Raw genomic sequence first — 21,672 nt, forward strand, 5'->3', positions numbered from 1 at the left:
GTGAAGCCCTCTCTTTTTTCTATTCCTACTTCTGCTCCTGTATATTCACTCCTGATCTAATGAAAAGGCTTTTAAATGACCTTCTCACCTTCAGTCCTCTCCAACGGAGTTTGCAATATGTATATTTGTTTGAGTCAATTAAATTATATGTTAACTCGGTCTAACTGAATGAAAGTTAGTGTGAAAATTGGCTGCCATTTGAGCCCACTGGTTCAGCAAGAGGAAATGTTTTTTCTTAAGGAGAACACTATTTCTCTAAATGTAGGTAAAGTCACCAATGGGTCTGTGTAGCTATAAAACTTAAGACCTGGGGCGCCTGGGTGGCTCAGTCGTTAAGCGACTGCCTTCGGCTCAGGTCATGGTCCCAGGTCCTGGGACTGAGCCCCGCATCAGGCTCCCTGCTCCGTGGGGAGCCTGCTTCTCCCTCTCCCACTCCCCCTGCTTGTGTTCCCTCTCTCGCTGTGTCTCTCTCTGTCAAATAAATAAATAAAATCTTTTAAAAAAACAAAAACAGAAACAAAACTTAAGACCCATCAGACATAACTCAATACTCAAGTTAAATATATTTAAACAGAAAGACTTTCCAGAGATTTTGGTTGGGATCCTGAAAAAAAGGGTGGGTTGAACTAGCTCAAGAAAGTGGAATCTCAAGATGATTTTTTTTAAAAGCCAGGTCTATGGTCAGAAGCCATGTTTTCGTATGGTATGGTAGTTGTATTTCTGAGAAAAGTGAGGTCTAGCATTCTTTGTTTTCCCCAAAACTTTGGCAAATAAGTTTTTCCAAACATCCACCTCATTTTAACTGTATCAGGGGAAATAAAGCAAAGAGTAGCAAACTAGCAAAGAAAATAAATCCCGATAATAGCGTTAGAAATTTGGCAACATCACAGAAGTCAGGTATGGGCTACACTGATCCAATAGTAAATAACAGACAAATTGCTTTCACCCCAAACATTTTAAGAGAAGATGGCCTCTAAGGGAGGCAAGGGGTCAGCGATCAAGTGCTTTAAGATTTAAATCTTTAATGAACCTTTGGCAGTAGCCAAATAATGGACATGAACTCACTTGGATGACACTAATAACTGCATGAACAGAACCTCTTGTAGTTGTATTTATTATATTAAAGTTTTCTTAATCAGTAGTTTGCATTCGATATTATTTTTCAAGCAAACATGTGAAATGCAAAAAGATGATAGTAATTTTTTGCCATCATGGGTTCACAGAGCAAATATTCTTGACTTACAAGGGAAAATGACTCCGATTATGATTTAGAAAAGTTTGGGAATAAAATTTTTTAAGTTAATGATTTGTATTTATTTTATTTTTATGAATATCTTATCTTTCATCCATGTTAATAAAATCTATTGTTTCTGAACACAAGGCTGCTAAGAACTCTTCGGCAGGTCAAAATAAAATATCAACGAAATGACAAGTAGGTAATAGCATATTTAAAATGCTCCAGTATCTTTTTAAAATTCAGGCACTGACTTCTCATTTATTTTGAGAATCCAAACATTGGATGTGAAAACCACAGTCAGTGATATACTTAGTAATACAGTATTCTTTCCTTCCTACCCATAAAACCAATACATAAGCGCCTTCAAGAACAAAGAAAAGGAGAGTGAGGGACGGTTTTACTTGCATCTGATACTAAATGTCTGCTATATGTGTAGCCTGGTTTATTCTCTGCTTCTGTAAATATTTTAGGACAATAGCAAAATGAATTGCTTTAAGTCTACAATTTTGAGAAATGCAATTGCAGTTAATCAGCAGAATAATGTGTAATATTGTTGTTTTATCCAACACAGCAGGCAAAAGAATATTTAATGAGTCACCTGCAACATATTTGGCCAAATCTAGAATCCAAATCCAAAATCTTGGATTTTTTCTGTTCATATTTTATAAATCCTTATAATGCTTTAACATGATAAAAAAATGATCACAGCTCAGTGAGTAAATGATTGAGATGTGAAATCAAACTATACTGGGTTCTAATCTGGATGGAATTTAATAGGTTAGTCCACTCTCTGAAGCTCTTAATCCTCATAAGAACAGTGGGGTGAATTATAGTTCTGATTCAGAAGACTGCCATGCAGGGCCAATAAAATAATATATACAAAGGACTAAATGCAGTGCCTTACATATAGTAAGTGCTCAGTAAATCCTAGATGTTGATACTCCTTAAACATCTTCAGAACTTTCTTAAATGCTGCTATCTTTGTTGACTAGATGTATAAACACCCTTCCTTGTCATGTTGCAGTAGTCCCTCAGAAATGAATGGGCTTCAATTTTACTAAGGCATGGACCTCGTACTTTACAGATAAAGGTAATAAAGCCCCCACATGACAACAGCCAGATCCAGAGGCTTTCTCAGAAACCCATCCTAAGCCAGGGTCCAGCTGAAACTAAAATCTCCTATGTGGATATTTCTAAAGGAAGCATGAATGGCTTTAAAACTGTCCGAAGGCAGCGTGGAGGGGAAATTGCAGAAAACAGAGTAATTCTCAGAGGCTTGTAAACTGATGAGGCAGCAGCTATTGTCTGGAGACACTGATTACAAAATGCCCTCAAAGAAGCCTCTTGCTAAAACTTTTCAGGACGAAGCTATGAGCGGGTGGTGGGCAGTATGACAAGCATAGTGCATCTCTGTGGCCCAGCTAAACAAAAGCATGGAACAGCTGCTACCCGCAATCTTAAAGATTGGTGTAGCCAAAGGATCCCAAGAGAGTCATACGCTTTCCCAAGTTTTACAAAGCCTCTAAGGTAGAGGCGCTGTTTTCATATCAGCAATAAAGTATTTTGGCAAACAAGTTAATATACTGCACATGCATCTGCTTTTGCTGGAGCCACTGCCGCATTTTAAAGCACCCAAGTGAATAACCTCGCTGCCTCAGCTACAGCTCAACGGCCCTGGAGGTGATATATTTGGGAGTTTTAAGTTTTATATTAGCTGCTACACATATTTAATCATCAGCCCCTGCAATGTGCCATTTAGGAATGGATGTCTGGGAAAAACAAGGAAGTTGTTTTAAAAGGTTTAACACACAAGACTCAGCAGGTTCCAGCTCTACCCAATGTCCAAGTCTCTGTCCGTCTACCTGCCAGTAAAGACCTTGACCTTAAGTTGGAGACAGAGATGAGAAGACACAAAGCTTGGCAAAGATAGGTTAGGTAGGATTCTTTTACCATCGATTCTGAAGCAGAGTCAGAAAAGATGTGTAAATGCTGACAAAGTTTATACACAAACTCCCATTTCAGTCATTAAAGTTTATGTGAGCATACAGACAGAAGGGACTTTTCAGCAAGTCCATCCTTCAGCATCCAGTCATTGTGACTCAATCCCCTCAAAAGCACTCTTGGCTCTGTTTTATTGCTCTTGTGTTTTGTTTTGTTTTGCTTTGTTATTGAGAGAAGACAGAGAGACATGGGGAGCAAGAAGAAAAGTGTTAAGAAATAAACTAGGGGCAAGGGGGGCGGAGAAAGATGGCGGAGGAGTAGGAGACCTGGATTTCGTCTCCTCTCAGGAATTCAGCTGGATAGGGATCAAACCATTCTGAACACCTACAAACCCAACAGGAGATCGAAGAAAGGAATAGCAACAACTCTCTGAACAGAAAAGCGACCACTTTCTGGAAGGTAGGACGTGCGGAGAAGTGAATCCGAGGCGATACTCGGGAGGATAGACGGCAGGGGAGGGGCCTCCCTCGGCCGCTTCTGGCAAGTGATAGAGCCGCGGAGCACAAAATCGGAACTTTTAAAAGTCTGCTCCGCTGAGGGACGTCACTCTGGTGGCTAAGCGGGGGGTGGAACCCTCCGGGACAGTGTGGTCTCAGGACCCTCGGGGTCACAGAAAGACCGGGGGTGCCTGAGTGTGGCAGAGCTCCCAGGTAACGGAGCAGGGAAGCCGGCTGCAGAGGCGGAGCCCAGGCGCGGGCTCTCAGCTCGGGGTCGCCATAAACCGTGATCCGCGGCACAGTCGGGCCCCTGCTCCTCCAGCAGGGACCCAACAAGCGGCAGATCCGGGGAGACTCACCTTCCTCCCCCGGGAGGAGCCGCGCGGGAGTGCACCGCAGGGATCTGCTGGGTTTGGAGACTCCACCCGGGGTCAGGTGCCAGAGATAGAGGCGCGCGGTCGCAGGCCGGGTGAGCACGGAGTGCGCCGGAGACCAGGGAGACGGGAGTGACTGATGGCTTTTCTCTGGGGGCTCACTGAGGAGCGGGGCCCCGAGTTCTCGGATCCTCCGGGGCGGAGATTGGGAGGCCGCCATCTTCACTCTCCGCCTCCAAAGCTGTACGGAAAGCTCGCAGGGAACAAAAGCTCCGGAGAGCAAACCCGAGCAGATTACTTAGCCGGGAGGGGGCAAGGGCGGGGCAATTCCGCCTCCAGCAGAGACATTTGGAAACCACGGCAACAGGCCCCTCCCCAGAAGATCAGCGAGAACAGCCGGCCAAGACCAAGTTTACCGATCAATGAGAACGGCAGAACTCCAGCGCTAGGGGACTACTGCACATAGAATTCACGGCTTTTTTAACATGATTCTTTAGTCTTCTAAAGTTAATTTTTTTTAACTGTCTTTTTGTCTTTTTATTTCTTTTTGAATTTTTCTTTTTCCCTTTTTCAACCAACATCTTATCAATCCCTTTTTTTAAAAAAAACATTTTTATTTTTCATTTTTAGAGTCATATTCTATCCCTTCATAGTAGTTACACATATTTTTGACTTATATATATAAGTTGTTCTCTCTTTAAAATTTTGAGATAGTTTCTTCTAACAGATTAAAATATACCCTAAATCTCTAGTATATGGTGTTTTCTATTCCCCTGCCTGATCACATCCTCTCCTTTTTTTTTCCTTTTTCTTTTTTCTTTTTTTAAATCCTCTTCTTTCTTTTTACAAACAACTTCTTATCAATTCCTTTTATAAAATTTTTTATAATTTCCATTTTTACAGTCATATTCCATCCCTTCATCATATCAACCCTTATTTTTGTACATATATAAGTTTTTCTTTCTTTAAAATTTTGGGAGGCACTTTCTTCTAAAAGACCAAAATACACCCCAAATCTAGTGTGTGGCACTGATCTATATACCATATAGATCATATTTGATCACATTCCGGTTTTTTTGTTGTTGTTATTGTTGTTTTATTTTGTTTGTTTTTGTTTTTATCTTTATCTTTTTCTTTTATTTCTTTTTTCTCTCTTTCCCTTTCTTATCCCACTGCTTCAGGTCTTTTCTGATTGGTTTAGAGTATATTTTCTGGGGACGTGGTTACTCTGCTAGCATTTGTTCTCTCATTAATCTATTCTCCTCTGCACAAAATGACAAGACAGAAAAAATCACCTCAACAAAAAGAACAAGAGGTAGTACCGACTGCCAGGGACCTACTCAATACGGACATTAGTACGATGTCAGATCTAAAGTTCAGAATCATCACTTTAAAGATACTAGCTGGGCTTGAAAAAAATATGGAAGTTATTAGAGAAACCCTTTCTGGAGAAGTAAAAGAGCTAAAATCCAACCAAGTAGAAATCAAAAAGGCTATTAATGAGGTGCAATCAAAAATGGGGGCGCTAAGTGCTAGAATAAATGAGGCAGAAGAGAGAATCAGTAATATAGAAGACCAAATGATGGAAAATAAAGAAGCTGAGAAAAAGAGAGATAAACAACGACTGGATCACGAGGGCAGAATTCGAGAGATAAAGCAATACCATAAGACGAAACAACATTAGAATAATTGGGATCCCAGAAGAAGAAGAAAGAGAGAGAGGGGCAGAAGGTATAATGGAGCAAATTATAGCAGAGAACTTCCCTAATTTGGGGAAAGAAACAGGCATGAAAATCCAGGAAGCACAGAGAACCCCTCTCAAAATCAATAAAAATAGGTCAACTCCCCGACATCTAATAGTAAAACTTACGAGTCTCATAGACAAAGAGAAAATCCTGACAGCAGCTCGGGAGAAGAGATCTGTAACCTACAAGGGTAGAAACATTAGACTGGCAACAGACCTATCCACAGAGACCTGGCCGGCCAGAAAGAACTGGCAGGATATATTCAGAGCACTAAATGAGAAAAATATGCAGCCAAGAATACTATATCCAACTAGGCTGTCATTGAAAATTGAAGGAGAGATAAAAAGCTTCCAGGACAAACAAAAACTAAAGGAATTTGCAAACACAAAACCAGCCCTACAGGAAATCTTGAAAGGGGTCCTCTAAGCAAAGAGAGAGCCTAAAAGCAACATAGACCAGAAAGGAACACAGACAGTATACGGTAACAGTCACCTTACAGGCAATACAATGGCACTAAATTCCTATTTTCAATAGTTACCCTGAATGTAAATGGGCTAAATGCCCCAATCAAAAGACACAGGCTAACAGACTGGATTAAAAAACAAGACCCATCGATATGCTGTCTGCAAGAGACTCATTTTAGAACCAAAGACACCCGCAGATTGAAAGTGAGGGGGTGGAAAACCATTTACCATGCTAATGGACACCAAAAGAAAGCAGGGGTGGCAATCCTTATATCAGACAAATTAGATTTTAAACCAAAGACTATAATAAGAGATGAGGAAGGACACTATATTCTACTTAAAGGATCTATCCATCAAGAAGATCTAACAATTGTAAATATCTATGCTCCTAACATGGGAGCAGCCAATTGTATAAGGCAATTAATAACAAAAGCAAAGAAACACATCGACAACAATACAATAATAGTGGGGGACTTTAACATCCCCCTCACTGAAATGGACAGATCGTCTAAGCAAAAGATCAACAAGGAAATAAAGACTTTAAATGACACACTGGACCAAATGGACTTCACAGACATATTCAGAACATTCCACCCCAAAGCAATGGAATACACATTCTTCTCTAGTGCCCATGGAACATTCTCCAGACTAGATCACATCCTAGGTCATAAATCAGGTCTCAACCAGTACCAAAAGATTGGGATCATTCTCTGCCTATTTTCAGACCACAATGCTTTGAAACTAGAACTCAATCACAAGAGGAAAGTCGGAAAGAACTCAAATACATGGAGGCTAAAGAGCATCCTACTGAAGAATGAATGGGTCAACCAGGAAATTAAAGAAGAATTAAAAAAATACATGGAAACCAATGAAAATGAAAACACAACTGTTCAAAATCTTTGGGATGCAGCAAAGGCAGTCCTAAGAGGAAAGTATATAGCAATACAAGCCTTTCTCAAGAAACAAGAAAGGTCTCAAGTACACAACCTAACCCTACACCTAAAGGAGCTGGAGAAAGAACAGCAAATAAAGCCTAAACCCAGCAGGAGAGGAGAAATAATAAAGATCAGAGCAGAAATCAATGAAATAGAAACTAAAAGAATAGTAGAACAGATTAACGAAACTAGGAGCTGGTTCTTTGAAAGAATTAACAAGATTGATAATCCCCTGGCCAGACTTATCAAAAAGAGAAGAGAAATGACCCAAATCAACAAAATCATGACTGAAAGAGGAGAGATCACAACCAACACCAAAGAAATACAAACAATTATGAGAACATATTATGAGCAACTCTATGCCAGCAAATTAGATAACCTGGAAGAGATGGATGCATTCCTAGAGATGTATCAACTACCAAAACTGAACCAGGATGAAATAGAAAACCTGAACAGACCTATAACCCCTAAGGAAATTGAAGCAGTCATCAAAAATCTCCCAAAAAACAAAAGCCCAGGGCCAGATGGCTTCCCAGGGGAATTCTACCAAACATTTCAAGAAGAATTAATACCTATTCTTCTGAAACTGTTCCAAAAAATAGAAATGGAAGGAAAACTTCCAAACTCATTTTATGAGGCCAGCATTACCTTGATCCCCAAACCAGACAAAGACCCCATCAAAAAGGAGAATTCCAGACCGATATCCCTGATGAACATGGATGCAAAAATTCTCACCAAAATACTAGCCAATAGGATCCCACAGTACATTAAAAGGATTATTCACCATGACCAAGTGGGATTTATCCCTGGGCTGCAAGGTTGGTTCAACATCCGCAAATCAATCAATGTGATACAATACATTAACAAAAGAAAGAACAAGAATCATATGATCCTCTCAATAGATGCAGAAAAAGCTTTTGACAAAGTACAACATCCTTTCTTGATCAAAACTCTTCAGAGTATAGGCATAGAGGGTACATACCTCAATATCATAAAAGCCATCTATGAAAAACCTATAGCGAATATCATTCTCAATGGGGAAAAACTGAGAGCTTTCCCCCTAAGGTCAGGAACGTGGCAGGGATGTCCACTATCACCACTACTATTCAACATAGTATTGGAAGTCCTAGCCATAGCAATCAGACAACAAAAAGAAATCAAAGGCATCCAAATTGGCAAAGAAGAAGTCAAACTCTCACTCTTTCCAGATGATATGATACTTTATGTGGAAAACCCAAAAGACTCCACCCCAAAACTGTTAGAACTCATACAGGAATTCAGTCAAGTGGCAGGATATAAAATCAATGCACAGAAGTCAGTGGCATTCCTATACACCAACAACAAGACAGAACAAAGAGAAATTAAGGAGTCGATCCCATTTACAATTGCACCCAAAACCATAAGATACCTAGGAATAAATCTAACCAAAGAGACAAAGGATCTGTACTCAGAAAACTATAAGATACTCATGAAAGAAATTGAGGAAGACACAAAGAAATGGAAAAACGTTCCATGCTCATGGATTGGAAGAACAAATATTGTGAAGATGTCAATGCTACCTAGAGCAATCTACACATTCAATGCAATCCCCATCAAAATACCATCCACTTTTTTCAAAGAAATGGAACAAATAATCCTAAAATTTGTATGGAATCAGAAAAGACCCCGCATAGCCAGAGGAATGTTGAAAAAGAAAAGCAAAGCCGGAGGCATCACAATTCCGGACTTCCAGCTCTATTACAAAGCTGTCATCATCAAGACAGCATGGTACTGGCACAAAAACAGACACATAGATCAATGGAACAGAATAGAGAGCCCAGAAATGGACCCTCAACTCTATGGTCAACTAATCTTCGACAAAGGAGGAAAGAATGTCCAATGGAACAAAGACAGTCTCTTCAACAAATGGTGTTGGGAAAATTGGATAGCCACATGCAGAAGAATGAAACTGGACCATTTCCTTACACCACACACAAAAATAGACTCCAAATGGTTGAAAGACCTCCATGTGAGACAGGAGTCCATCAAAATCCTAAAGGAGAACACAGGCAGCAACCTCTTTGACCTCAGCCGAAGCAACTTCTTCCTAGAAACATCGCCAAAGGCAAGGGAAGCAAGGGCAAAAATGAACTATTGGGACTTCATCAAGATAAAAAGCTTTTGCAAAGCAAAGGAAACAGTCAACAAAACCAAAAGACAACCGACAGAATGGGAGAAGATATTTGCAAATGACATATCAGATAAAGGGCTAGTATCCAAAATCTATAAAGAAATCAAACTCAACACCCAAAGAACAAAGAATCCAATCAAGAAATGCGCAGAAGACATGAACAGACATTTTTCCAAAGAAGACATCCAAATGGCCAACAGACACATGAAAAAGTGCTCAATATCACTCAGCATCAGAGAAATCCAAATCAAAACCTCAATGAGATACCACCTCACACCAGTCAGAATGGCTAAAATTAACAAGTCAGGAAACGACAGATGTTGGTGGGGATGCGGAGAAAGGGGAACCCTCCTACACTGTTGGTGGGAATGCAAGCTGGTGCAGCCAGTCTGGAAAACTGTATGGAGGTTCCTCAAAAAGTTGAAAATAGAGCTACCATATGATCCAGCAATTGCACTACTGGGTATTTACCCCAAAGATACAAAAGTAGGGATCCGAAGGGGTACGTGCACCCCGATGTTTATAGCAGCAATGTCCACAATAGCCAAACTGTGTAAAGAGCCAAGATGGTCCATCGACAGATGAATGGATAAAGAAGAGGTGGTATATATATACAATGGAATATTATGCAGCCCTCAAAAGGAATGAGATCTTGCCATTTGCAACGACGTGGTTGGAACTGGAGGGTATTATGTTGAGTGAAATAAGTCAAACAGAGAAAGACATGTATCATATGATCTCACTGATATGAGGAATTCTTAATCGCAGGAAACAAACTGAGTGTTGTTGGAGTGGGGTGTGGGGTGGGAGGGATGGGGTGACTGGGTGATAGACACTGGGGAGGGTATGTGCCCTGGTAAGCGCTGTGAATTGTGCAAGACTGTTGAATCTCAGATCTGTACCTCTGAAACAAATAATGCAATATATGTTAAGAAAAAAAAGAAGAAGAAGAAGAAGGTAGCGGGAGGGGAAGAATGAAGCGGGGGAAATCGGAGGGGTAGATGAACCATGAGAGACGATGGACTCTGAAAAACAAACAGGGTTCTAGAGGGGAGGGGGGTGGGAGGATGGGTTAGCCTGGTGGTGGGTATTGAGGAGGGCACATTCTGCATGGAGCACTGGGTGTTATGCACAAACAATGAATCATGGAACACTACATCTAAAACTAATGATGTAATGTATGGGGATTAACATAAGAATAAAAAAAAAAGATAAAAAAAAAAAAGAAATAAACTAGGGGCGCCTGGGTGGCTCAGTGGGTTGAGCATCTGCCTTCAGCTTAGGTCATGATCTCAGGGTCCTGGGATCAAGCCCTGCGTCACTGGGCTCCCTGTTCAATGGGGAGCTTGCTTCTTCCACTCCTTTTGCCCTTCCCCCCCCCCCCCATGCTCTCCCTCCTCTCATGCTCTCTCTCTTTTTCTCTTTCAAATAAATAATAAATAAAATCTTTTTAAGAAAGAAATAAACTAGAAACTTCTCTAGCAGTTAATGACACTTGAATATCCACTACAAATTAGATGCATTATTGGTGCTCAAAGTTCTCAGTCTACACACACACACACACACACACACACACACAAACACACACATACCAAATCCAGGAACACATAGTCTCTCTTCCACAGGCCTATCATTAATCTTCCCCTTACAAACTATCTATCAGATAAGGGGTTAATATCCAAAATATATAAGAAGCTCGTACAACTCAATGGTGAAAAAAAAAACCACACACACACAAATAAAATAGAGATCATTCCAAAGATAGACATCATTCCAAAGAAGACATACAGATAGCCAACAGGTACATGAAAAGATACTCAACAACACTGATCATCAGGGAAATGCAAATCAAAAGTACAATGATATATCACCTCACACCTGTCAGAGTGGCTATTATCAAAAAGATAAGAGATAATGTGTTTGGAAGGATGTGGAGAAAAGGGAACCTTTGTTCACCGTTGGTGGGAATGTAAACTGGTGCAGCCATTATGAAAAACAGTATGGCAGTTCTTCAAACAACTAAAAATAGAACTACCATATGATCCAGCAATCCCACTTCTGGGTATATAACCAATAGAAATGAGATCACTACCTCAAAGAGATATCTGCACTCTCATATTTATTGAAACATTATTTACAATAGTCAAGACATAAATAACCTAAGTGTCCATCAACAGATAAATAGATAAAGAAAATGTGGTATACATATATATAAATTCAGCCAAGAAAGGAAAGAAATCTTACCCCTTATGATAGCATGGCTGGAACTTTGAGGGTACTATGCTAAGTGAGAAAAGTCACAGAAAGATAAATACTCTATGATCCACTTATATGTGGAATCTATAAAAGCCAAATTCACAGAAACAGAGTAATTTTTAGTTGCCAGAGTCTGCATGGTGGGGGAAATGGGGAAATGTTGGTCAAAGGGTACAAACTTCCAGCTATAAAATGAGTAAATTCTGGGTATCTATAAGCAGCATGGGGAATATAGCAAATAATACTGTATTACATACTTGCAAATTGCTAAGAGAGTAGATCTTAAATGTTTTTACTGCATGATAAAAATTGTAATTATGTGATGTGATGGATATGTTAACTAACTTTATTGTGGTAATCATTCCACAATGTAGATGCATCAAATCATCACATTACATACCTTAAACTTACACATATATCAATTATATCTCAATAAAGCTGGTAGAAAATTCTTTACATGTACTAGGAACATTCTCTGAATCCCACCTGGTGCATCCTGAGTGCTCTAAGTGAGTCTTTGTTAAATAAATGAATCAATCATTCACAGGAAGGCGTAAATGCCTGATGACTTAAGATACCCTGCCACGCCCCTCTCTACACACACACCAATATATTTAACTTCAATGGAGTGCAAAGCTTCAAATGACAGAATTATGTTTCCAACCATATAGTTCCTCTAAAGTCCTATCACCTAGGTGTCATTTAACCATCTATGAAGTGACTTTCTCTGATCCTCTTTGGATCCCCATTTAGTTTACAAAAGCCTGAAATTTCAAACTATAGTGAATTTATGACAGATCAATTAAGAAAATGTGCCATTCTTATAGCTTATAATTCAATTTTATAATAGAAATCCTGCTCATTCTCCCATCCTTCCTCTTACCACTCAAAATAACTGAAGTTAAAATTCAATCCAATTCAATCCCTATAGTTAAGCAAGTGCTAAGTCCATCCATCACATAGCAGATGATTTTCTGCTATGTATCAAAATTATAAAATTGATTATTATACTATTCAAATAATAGATGATAAAGGAAACCTGCTTTATCTGAGTTGGCTAAATTGGCCTGCAAACCAGGTTTAAAAAAGCAGATTCATTCAGAATAAAATGCTTTAAGATCCTGTTTTTAATGGGAAATTTTTCTTGGCTCTCTCAAATGTAAAAATATGTGATGCGTTACCAAGAACTCCTGTAGTAATCATTACGTTATAATTTCCACCATACGTAAGTTTTATTAGGCTGAATAAATAAGTTTGTCTTTTATAGGCTTGCACGGGCTTTCATTCTCAAAATTATTTTGGAAAATAAAGGCTGTACTGAATAATTTGAGTTTAGCCATGAAATGAATATGACAATTATTCTACTTCAACAGCATTTGGAATTAGTATTTAAATCAAATAGTCTAATTCCTCATTACCCAATATAACCCTGTTCTCTCAAAAGCATGAGAAAATTCTGGAAGATAAGTAATTCTTAAGAATAAGAAATGAAAAGAAAGAGGAGGTTGGAATAGTAAGAGAAATAGAAAAAGAAGGGTATTTAAGAAATTAAGAAGATAATTAGAAAGATATAGTTTACTGATATATAAATATATGTTAATATATTTCAGCTTTAGTTTTTATACATAAATTTAAAACCTTCTTTTAAAGGTGTCTTTTAGGGTGACTGGACATCCCAATTTCCTGAGACTTCGGTTTCAGGGCTTGAAAGTCCTGGCAAATCCCTCAGTCCTTGGCCAACTGGGACAGTGGTCATCCTACTTTTAATTCATCTGTTCTTAATGATATAGGAAAGGCATTAGGGTTCAAAGCCAGACAGCCAAGAAAGAATTCTTGAGACGTCTTTGGTGGAAAAAGGCAGTTTTATTAAAGCATGGGGATAAGACCCATGGGCAGAAAGGGCTGCACTGGGGTCATGAGGAATGGCCCATTATATGCTTTCAAGTTGGGAGGGGGTTAGGGATAGTGTAAGTCTCTAAGGAATTTTGGAAGCAAGGTTCTAGGACCTTGAGAGGGCTAGCTATTGTTGGGAAAATGTCATTTACTACTGTCTAATAAAACCTGAGTCATGAGACCCTTCAGGTGTATATCAGTGGGTCATATGCTTGGGGGATGATTGCCAACATGTATCTTGGGGGTAAAGATAAAGGAAGTTTCCAAAGGAATTTTTATATGTTAAAGTAGACTTAAAGGGTCCCAGGGGTTGGGCTAAGATTGCCTTTTGCCCTTAGCAAAGCAGCTGAGTCCCCAGAGGAATGTCACTCTGCCTGTTTTAAGGACTTGTCAATGTGCTGTAGGTAGTAAGGAAATTTAATAGTTTTTCTTCTGCCTTTGTTTCCCACATCAGTTAAGGACTTGTAGTTTATCATTTTTCCTTCAATGTTACGGTTAGAAAATACAACACACATACCTGAAATTTCTGGTTGCTCTGGATGTTCATGACATTTCTCTCCCACTGATTCTGGAGCCCAGCTGTGTTTTGCCATAAATGCTGAATGGGACCACCACATGTGGTTTGAAGGCCAGCCACTAATTTGCCACTCACTTGGCTGGAGAAGTAATAAAATGCAATCTGTGAAAAATAAGTAATGTCCGAACAATTAACAGAAGTTCCCAAATGTGAAAAGTATTTAAAATGCTGTGTGTTTTCAAATACCTGACAAGCATGTTGGTTATTCGTCGGAAGAAAAACTCTGCTTCTTAAGTCTGAGGAAGTAGAACCCACTTTGGAGACCAGTGAGAGGAAGTGGGCTGTTGGCAACAATAGTCCACATGTTACAGTCAGAGCAATCTTCGGTAAACTTATTTAGTACACCAGGCAATCATAATTCAGGCCCATAGCCACATTAGGTCAATATATTTCTGTTTCAAGAATGAAACATTTAACCACACCATTCGCTTTTGCAAATGGTCTGACTGATTGTTTTATGTCATTACATTCCCCAGCGAAATAGCTCATTGTGATTATACTCCCTATAATACTATTATGGGTTGCAGTCCATGATCTAACTTATATCCTGTAACATAGAAAGTTATAGCCCTGCAAAGAGGGTATCCAGGGAAAACACCGTACTGGGATCGCTCACCAAAATAAATGAAAAATTCAAAGGAGATCATTGTTTGCTGTGATTTACTCTAGAAAGAATAGGATCGAAGAGTCCCAGCTTTCCCTGGGATCTTGGAAAACGATGCAGAGCCCTGATACTCTCCCACATGTTGCAGTGCAGATTCTGCCACGGAACCATTACTGTTTAGAAGGCTAGAACATAAATGTGGACCACTTTCCTGGGCTTTCATAAATTTCCTGCAATGCTTGACATGGTTACAGCGTATAATCGGGGAACCACTGTGTTCTACTACTCTACTGGGTGTTTTGCTATTTGTCAAAAGGAATGAAAAAATGATGCTGTTGATGATTATGATAACCTATCTACCAAGTTATTCCATGGTCATTTAAAGCTGGGTTGGTATCAAATTTAATTGTCACATCAAGAGAATCAATAGTAGAATTATGAAATCTAAGAAACCTCTTCTTCCCTACACCTATTCCAAAATTGTACCCTAATTAAGTAGAAAACAATGACATTAATGATTGCTATAAATATGGTCAGAGGCATTACTGAAATCCCTGCAATAACAGAAGACCGTTCTGAGAATGTACTCCCTGGAATAATTATATAAACATAATTTAGATGAAGAGCTGGTATTACGGTAATACAGTGGACAATCATTAGTTTGCTCTTGCTTTGTGTTGTCAGACAAATGCTAAGCAAATGAATAATCAAATAGGCATGAGTTATTATATTTACTATATAGTATATATTATTATTTAAATAAGTGTTATTGCAATAATATTACTAGCAATACAAATGAATAGTATTCAGCTGGGTGGCTCTGTCAGTTAAGCATCCGACTTTTGAGTTCAACTCAGGTCATGATCTCAGGGTCGTGAGATGAAAGCCGCTCATGAAACCACAAGCTCAGTGTGGAGTCTTCTTGAGGTTCTCTCTCTCCTTCTCCTTCTACGTCTTCCCCCACTTGCATTCTAAATAAATAAATATCTTTTTTAAAAAGGTAAAGTTTTATTTATTTTTTTTAAAGATTTTATTTATTTGAAACAGAGAGAGAGCACAAACAGGGGAGCTGCAGGCAGAGGGAGAGGGAGAAGCAGGCTCCCCGCTGAGCAGGGAGCCCGATATGGGGCTCGATCCCATGGTCCTGGGGTCATGACCTGAGCCGAAGACAGACACTTAAATGACTGAGCCACCCAGGTGCCCAAAGGTGACGTTTTAAGTTCAGAAACAGCTTGAGATCTTTTGAATTTGTCTAGGAATAAACTTTCTTTTTATGGGCAAAAACAAAGCAGTGTTCAAAATGCACCCAATACCGACATCTGATTTCTACCTTTAATTCCACCTTAGTGGCAATAAGAAGCATTTTTTTAAATGCACACTCAATTTTACCTTGCTCCCTATAGTGTGAGTATAGAATTTCTTTAACTCACTGATGATGTTCCTTAAAGAAAAATACTGTCTTATGGAAAACTCTCCTTTGTGTTCAAAAGCACTTTAGTCATCATGTCTATAAGTATAAAAGAAAGAAAGAAGCATATCCTTGCCAGCATAAGTTTTTCCCACATGTCCATTCCTTCATCCCATGCCCCCTCCTACTGCTGCTTCTAACCACTGAGAAGAGACTTAAGAAGCTGGTAACCAAAAATGGACCCAGTGTTTTCTGCACACACCCCTCTTACCCCTGAAGTAGCCTATGAACAATCATATCACGCACATATATGCAAACATCACTGTCACCATTGTAAGTTTCCTATTAATCCCTACCATATTCATCTCAGTTTGTTTATATGGTTCATAAATTCCCATTTTATGACTGCATCCATAAAAGCAAGAGCATAGCATATCTTTAAAACATATTTCAAATAATCTCATGGTAAAGTGTTAACTATCAAAATGACAAAATAAGAACAAGCAGTATGATTTTATTGATAATGTTAATGTTTATATTAAAGGTCTTCCAAAGAATATTTTTTTCTCAGTTGCTGGGTAAGCATTGGAATAAAATCCCAAAATAAACCAAGATTGATGACCCAAAAAAAGGAAGTATATAAAATATGAAAGCAACAAAAAACCATGAATCAAGTCTGGAGGGCTAAATCCAACAACTTTGGCAGTGAATTCCACCAGCTTTGATCCTCAAGAAAGATAAGGTAGAATTTTCAGTCTCACTTTCATCAACTATTGACAGGCAGCCTTGCATTTCCTCCATTCCCAAGTTTTAAGTGATTAATAGGAATGAGTGTGAGCAGAAGAAACATAAATCCTATTGCATGTTACAGAACAACCAACTGGCTCAAAGGAACTTAAAAAATTTGAGTATTTTGAGTGAAATAATATCAGTCCTTGAGAACACTTCAAAAATCAGGCTGCAGGAATGGATCACCATGACAAGGTCCAAGACCTGAAGCAAAGGTTAAAGCGTCAAAACTTTTCGAAAGGCAAAAGTGTGTTCACCTACGACGGAAATATGCTAAGTTCAGATAACAGAGAGGAAATAATAGTCTTCAATATAAACTTTTTCCAGTTGGTAATTTCTATTTATTAAATTCTGTTTCCATTAAATCATAAGTTTTTTCTCATACCCTCTCATTAAACTAACAAGCTCAACACAACCACATAATATTTGCTAAAACCCTATCTCTTAAAGGACACCCTCAAATAGTAATCTCTTAAAATTGCTGGCAACTTACAAATGAATGCAGCCATATCAATTTAAGCCTGCTTTTGTGATGAAGAGCTAGAGGGATCACTTCAGTGGATCATAAAACTTGACCATAAACATGAGGGTGATGTTAACAAAAATGCCAATGTGAAGACCTCTGAAAATATACTCCTCCATACAGGTAATGAAAAAAAAAAAAACTGGCAAATTTTATGGTTTTTCACTGTTTTGTTTTGTTTTGTTTTGTTTTAAGTAGGCTCCACACCCAAAATGGAGCCCAACTGGGGGCTTGAACTCTCGACCCTGAGATCAAGACCTGAGCCCAAATCAAGAGTCAGATGCTCAACCAACTGAGCCCCCCAGGCACCCCTTATGGTTTTTTAACTTGCCTTATTCCCACTGCCCACTTCCAGCTCCATAACAACTTTGAAAAGTAGCAAGCCAGCGTGGCAACCACAGCAATGAGCAGAAAACAGAGCTCTTTCAAAGCCTCATTACCAAATAATTGTCATTATTTGACATATTCGGTATTTCCCTGAAAGATCCCACTTACAAGGCTGGAAATTCACCACATTAATACTTTGCCCAGTGCAAAAAGCCTCCTTCCCAGCAAACATTTGAGCCAGCTGGTTACGCTGTAACATGCAATAGGATTTATGTTCTTTCTGCTCACATTCATTCCTATTAATTATTAATTATTAATCACTTACAACTTGGGAAATGGAGGAAATGTGAGGTAAGTATTTTAATTTTATAGTTGCCTGAGGTAGCATATAACAGTTGGAGCTCAAATAGTCTAACCAAATTATAATTTCTAGGGCAACCACTAATAAAGTAATTCAAAAAATACATAGTGAAAGGGGTGCCTAGGTGGCTCAGTCGGTTAAGCGTCTGTCTTCAGCTCAGGTCATGATCCCAGGGTACTGGGATCGAGCCCCACATCAGGCTACCTGCTTAGCAGGGAATCTGCTTCTCTCTCTGCCCTACACACTGCTTGTGCTCTCTCTTGCTCTCTCTCTCTCAAACAAATATAAAAAAAATAAAATATTTAAAAAATATATATAGTGAAAAAGTAAATTAACAGGATACACTACAGAATATCTATGTAACAGAAAACAGTAATGGAGGAAAACAGTAACAGGAAAGACATGAGACACACAGAAAACAAAGAGCAGGTGGCAGGTGTAAGTCCTATCTTAGCAGTAGTTATGCTATATGTAAATTGATTAAAGTCTCCAGTCAAAACTCTGAGGTTGACATGTTGTATAAAAGTATGATCCAACAATACAACTACCCCAAAAGGGTGAATATAAATGGATATAAACACCATAACATATAAACAATAAACAAAAGGAGAGCTGGAAATTCAGGGGGAAAAAAGATTTAACACACACAAAAAAATTGTTATTAGAGACAAACAAGTACAATTTATAATGATAAAAGAATCGACCCATCAAGAAAATCTAATAATTATAAACATATACACCTCAAAACAGAGCCCTAAAGTATATGAAGCAAAAGCTAGTAAAAGCAAAGTGAAAATAAACACTTCAACAATAATAGTTGGAGACTTTGGTACCCCATTTTCAAGGATGGATAGAACACCCAGAAGATCAGTAAGGAAACAAAAGACTGAAGCAACACAATACACCTATTAGACCTAACAGACACATACAGAACACTCCATTCAATGACAGCAAAATACTATGTTTCTACAGTGCACACAGAATATTCTCCAGTGTACACCATATTTCAGGCCATAAAACAAATCTCAATATATTTAACAAGATATGAATTAAACAAGTATGTTCTACAGCCACAAAGGAGTGATTTGAGTTAATAGCAGAAAGAGATGTGGGAAATTCCCAAATATGTGGAATCAAATAACATACTCCTAAATAACCAATGGGTCAGGCGCCTGGGTGTCTCAGTTGGTTAAGCATCTGCCTTTGGCTCAGGCCATGATCCCAGGGTCCTGGGATCAAGCCCCACATTAGGCTCCCTGCTCAGTGGACAGTCTGCTTCTCTCTCTCCTTCTCCCCACCCCACTCGTTATCTCTCAAATAAATAATTAAATCTTTATAAATAATGGGTCAAAGGGGAAATCAGAAGAGAAATTAGAAAATACTTGAGATGGATGAAAATGAAAATACACTGTATCAAAATGTATGGGACACAGTTAAATCAGTGCTTATAAATAAATCTGTAGCTGTAAATTACTAAATTTAAAAAAAAGAACGTTTTTAAATCACAGTCTAACCTTCCACCTTACAAACCTTAAAAGAAGAGCAGACTAAACCCAAAGCCAGCCAAACTTTAATTTGATATTAGAGCAGAGATAATGAAATTTAAAAAAACAAACAAACCAAAAGTTCATTCTTGGAAAGATCAACAAAATTAACAAACCTTTTACTAAACTGACTAATAGGAAAAAAAAAAAAGACCCAATTTGCTAAATGGGTCAGAACTACCAACCTTATAGAAACAAAAAACTATAGGGTAATATTATCAATAATTGCAAGCTAACAAATTGGATAACGTAGATGATATGACAAATTCCTAGAGAGACACAAACATTGACTCAGGACCAAAGCTGACTCAAGAAGAAATAAAAAATCTGAATAAATTGTAACAAGTAAAGAGAATGAATCTGTCATCAAAAAGCTTTCCACAAAGAAATTCTCAGTCACATAAGGATTAACCAGTGAATCCTATAAAACATTTAAACAAGATTTAAAACCAATACTTCACAAACTATTGCACAAAGTTGAAAAGGAGAGAACACTTCTCAACTCATTCTATGAGGCCATTATTACCTTGATATCAAAACCAGACAAACTATGTGATAAGAAGATGATATATTGATATCTCTGATTAATATAAATGTAAAAACCCTAAATAAAACACAAGAAAGTCTCATCAAACAAGATATAAAAAGGATTATTCACCATGACCATGTACAATTTATCTTAGGAAAGCAAAGTTAGTTCAACATATGAAAACCAATCACTATAAAATGCCATGCTGATCAAGTAAAGGCCAAAATCACATGATCATCTCAAGAGATGCAGAAAACATATGTGACAAATTCTCATGATGAAAACATTCAAAATATTTGTCACAGAAGGGAACATGCTTACCTGACAAATGACATCCACAAAAACCCTCTCCTAACATCATACCTGATGGTAAAAGATTGAAAATGTTCCCCCTTTATCTCTGGGCTATAAGGTTGGTTCAACATCTGCAAATTAATCAATGGGATACAATACATTAATAAAAGAAAGAACAAGAACCATAGGATCCTCTCAATATATGCAGAAAAAACATCTGACAAACTACAGCTTCCTTTCTTGATCAAAACTCTTCAGAGTATAGAGATAGAGGGTACATAACTCAATATCATAAAAGCCATCTATGAAAAACCCACAGCAAATATCATTCTCAATGGGGAGAAACTGAGAGCTTTCCCCCTAAGGTCAGGAATGCAGCAGGGATCTCCACTATCACCACTGCTATTCAACATAGTATTGGAAGTCGTAGCCACAGCAATCAGACAACAAAAAGAAATCAAAGGCATCCAAATTGGCAAAGAAGAAGTCAAACTCTCACTCTTTGCAGATGATATGATACTTTATGTGGAAAACCCAAAAGACTCCACCCCAAAACTGCTACAACTCATACAGCAATTCAGTAAACTGGCAGGATATAAAATCAATGCACAGAAATCAGTGGCATTCCTATACACCAACAACAAGACAGAACAAAGAGAAATTAAGGAGTCGATCCCATTTACAATGGCACCCAAAACCATAAGATACCTAGGAATAAATCTAACCAAAGAGGCAAAGAATCTGCACTCAGAAAACTAGAAAATACTCATGAAAGAAACTGAGGAAGACACAAAGAAATGGAAAAACGTGCCATCCTCATGGAGTGGAAGAACAAATATTGTGAAGATGTCAATGCTACCTAGAGCAATCTACACATTCAATGCAATCCCCATCAAAATACCATCCACTTTTTTCAAAGAAATGGAACAAATAATCCTAAAACTTGTATGGAACCAGAAAAGACCCCAAATAGCCAGAGGAATGTTGAAAAAGAAAAGCAAAGCTGGCGGCATCACAATTCCGGACTTCAAGCTCTATTACAAAGCTGTCATCATCAAGACAGTATGGTACTGGCACAAAAACAGACACATAGATCAATGGAACAGAATAGAGAGCCCAGAAATGGACCCTCAACTCTATGGTCATCTAATCTTTGACAAAGCAGGAAAGAATGTCCAATGGAAAAAAAACAGTCTCTTCAACA

General features: G+C 38.4%; 1 protein-coding gene across 1 annotated transcript in view; it reads right to left on the reverse strand.

The window, feature by feature from the left end:
• MALRD1 (MAM and LDL receptor class A domain containing 1) overlaps positions 1 to 21,672 on the reverse strand; it is an 807,963-nt gene that overhangs the window by 755,004 nt on the left and 31,287 nt on the right. Inside the window, exons 4-5 of the mRNA XM_035022447.1 lie at positions 14,276 to 14,370; positions 14,030 to 14,191 (exon numbers count right to left, since the gene is read on the reverse strand). Of these exons, the coding sequence (XP_034878338.1) occupies positions 14,030 to 14,191; positions 14,276 to 14,370 (257 nt within the window). The remainder of the gene's footprint in view (positions 1 to 14,029; positions 14,192 to 14,275; positions 14,371 to 21,672) is intronic.

This window comes from Mirounga leonina, unplaced genomic scaffold, assembly GCF_011800145.1.
Source record: "Mirounga leonina isolate KUSES-001 unplaced genomic scaffold, KU_Mleo_1.0 Mir_175, whole genome shotgun sequence".
Classification (NCBI taxonomy): Eukaryota; Metazoa; Chordata; class Mammalia; order Carnivora; family Phocidae; genus Mirounga; species Mirounga leonina.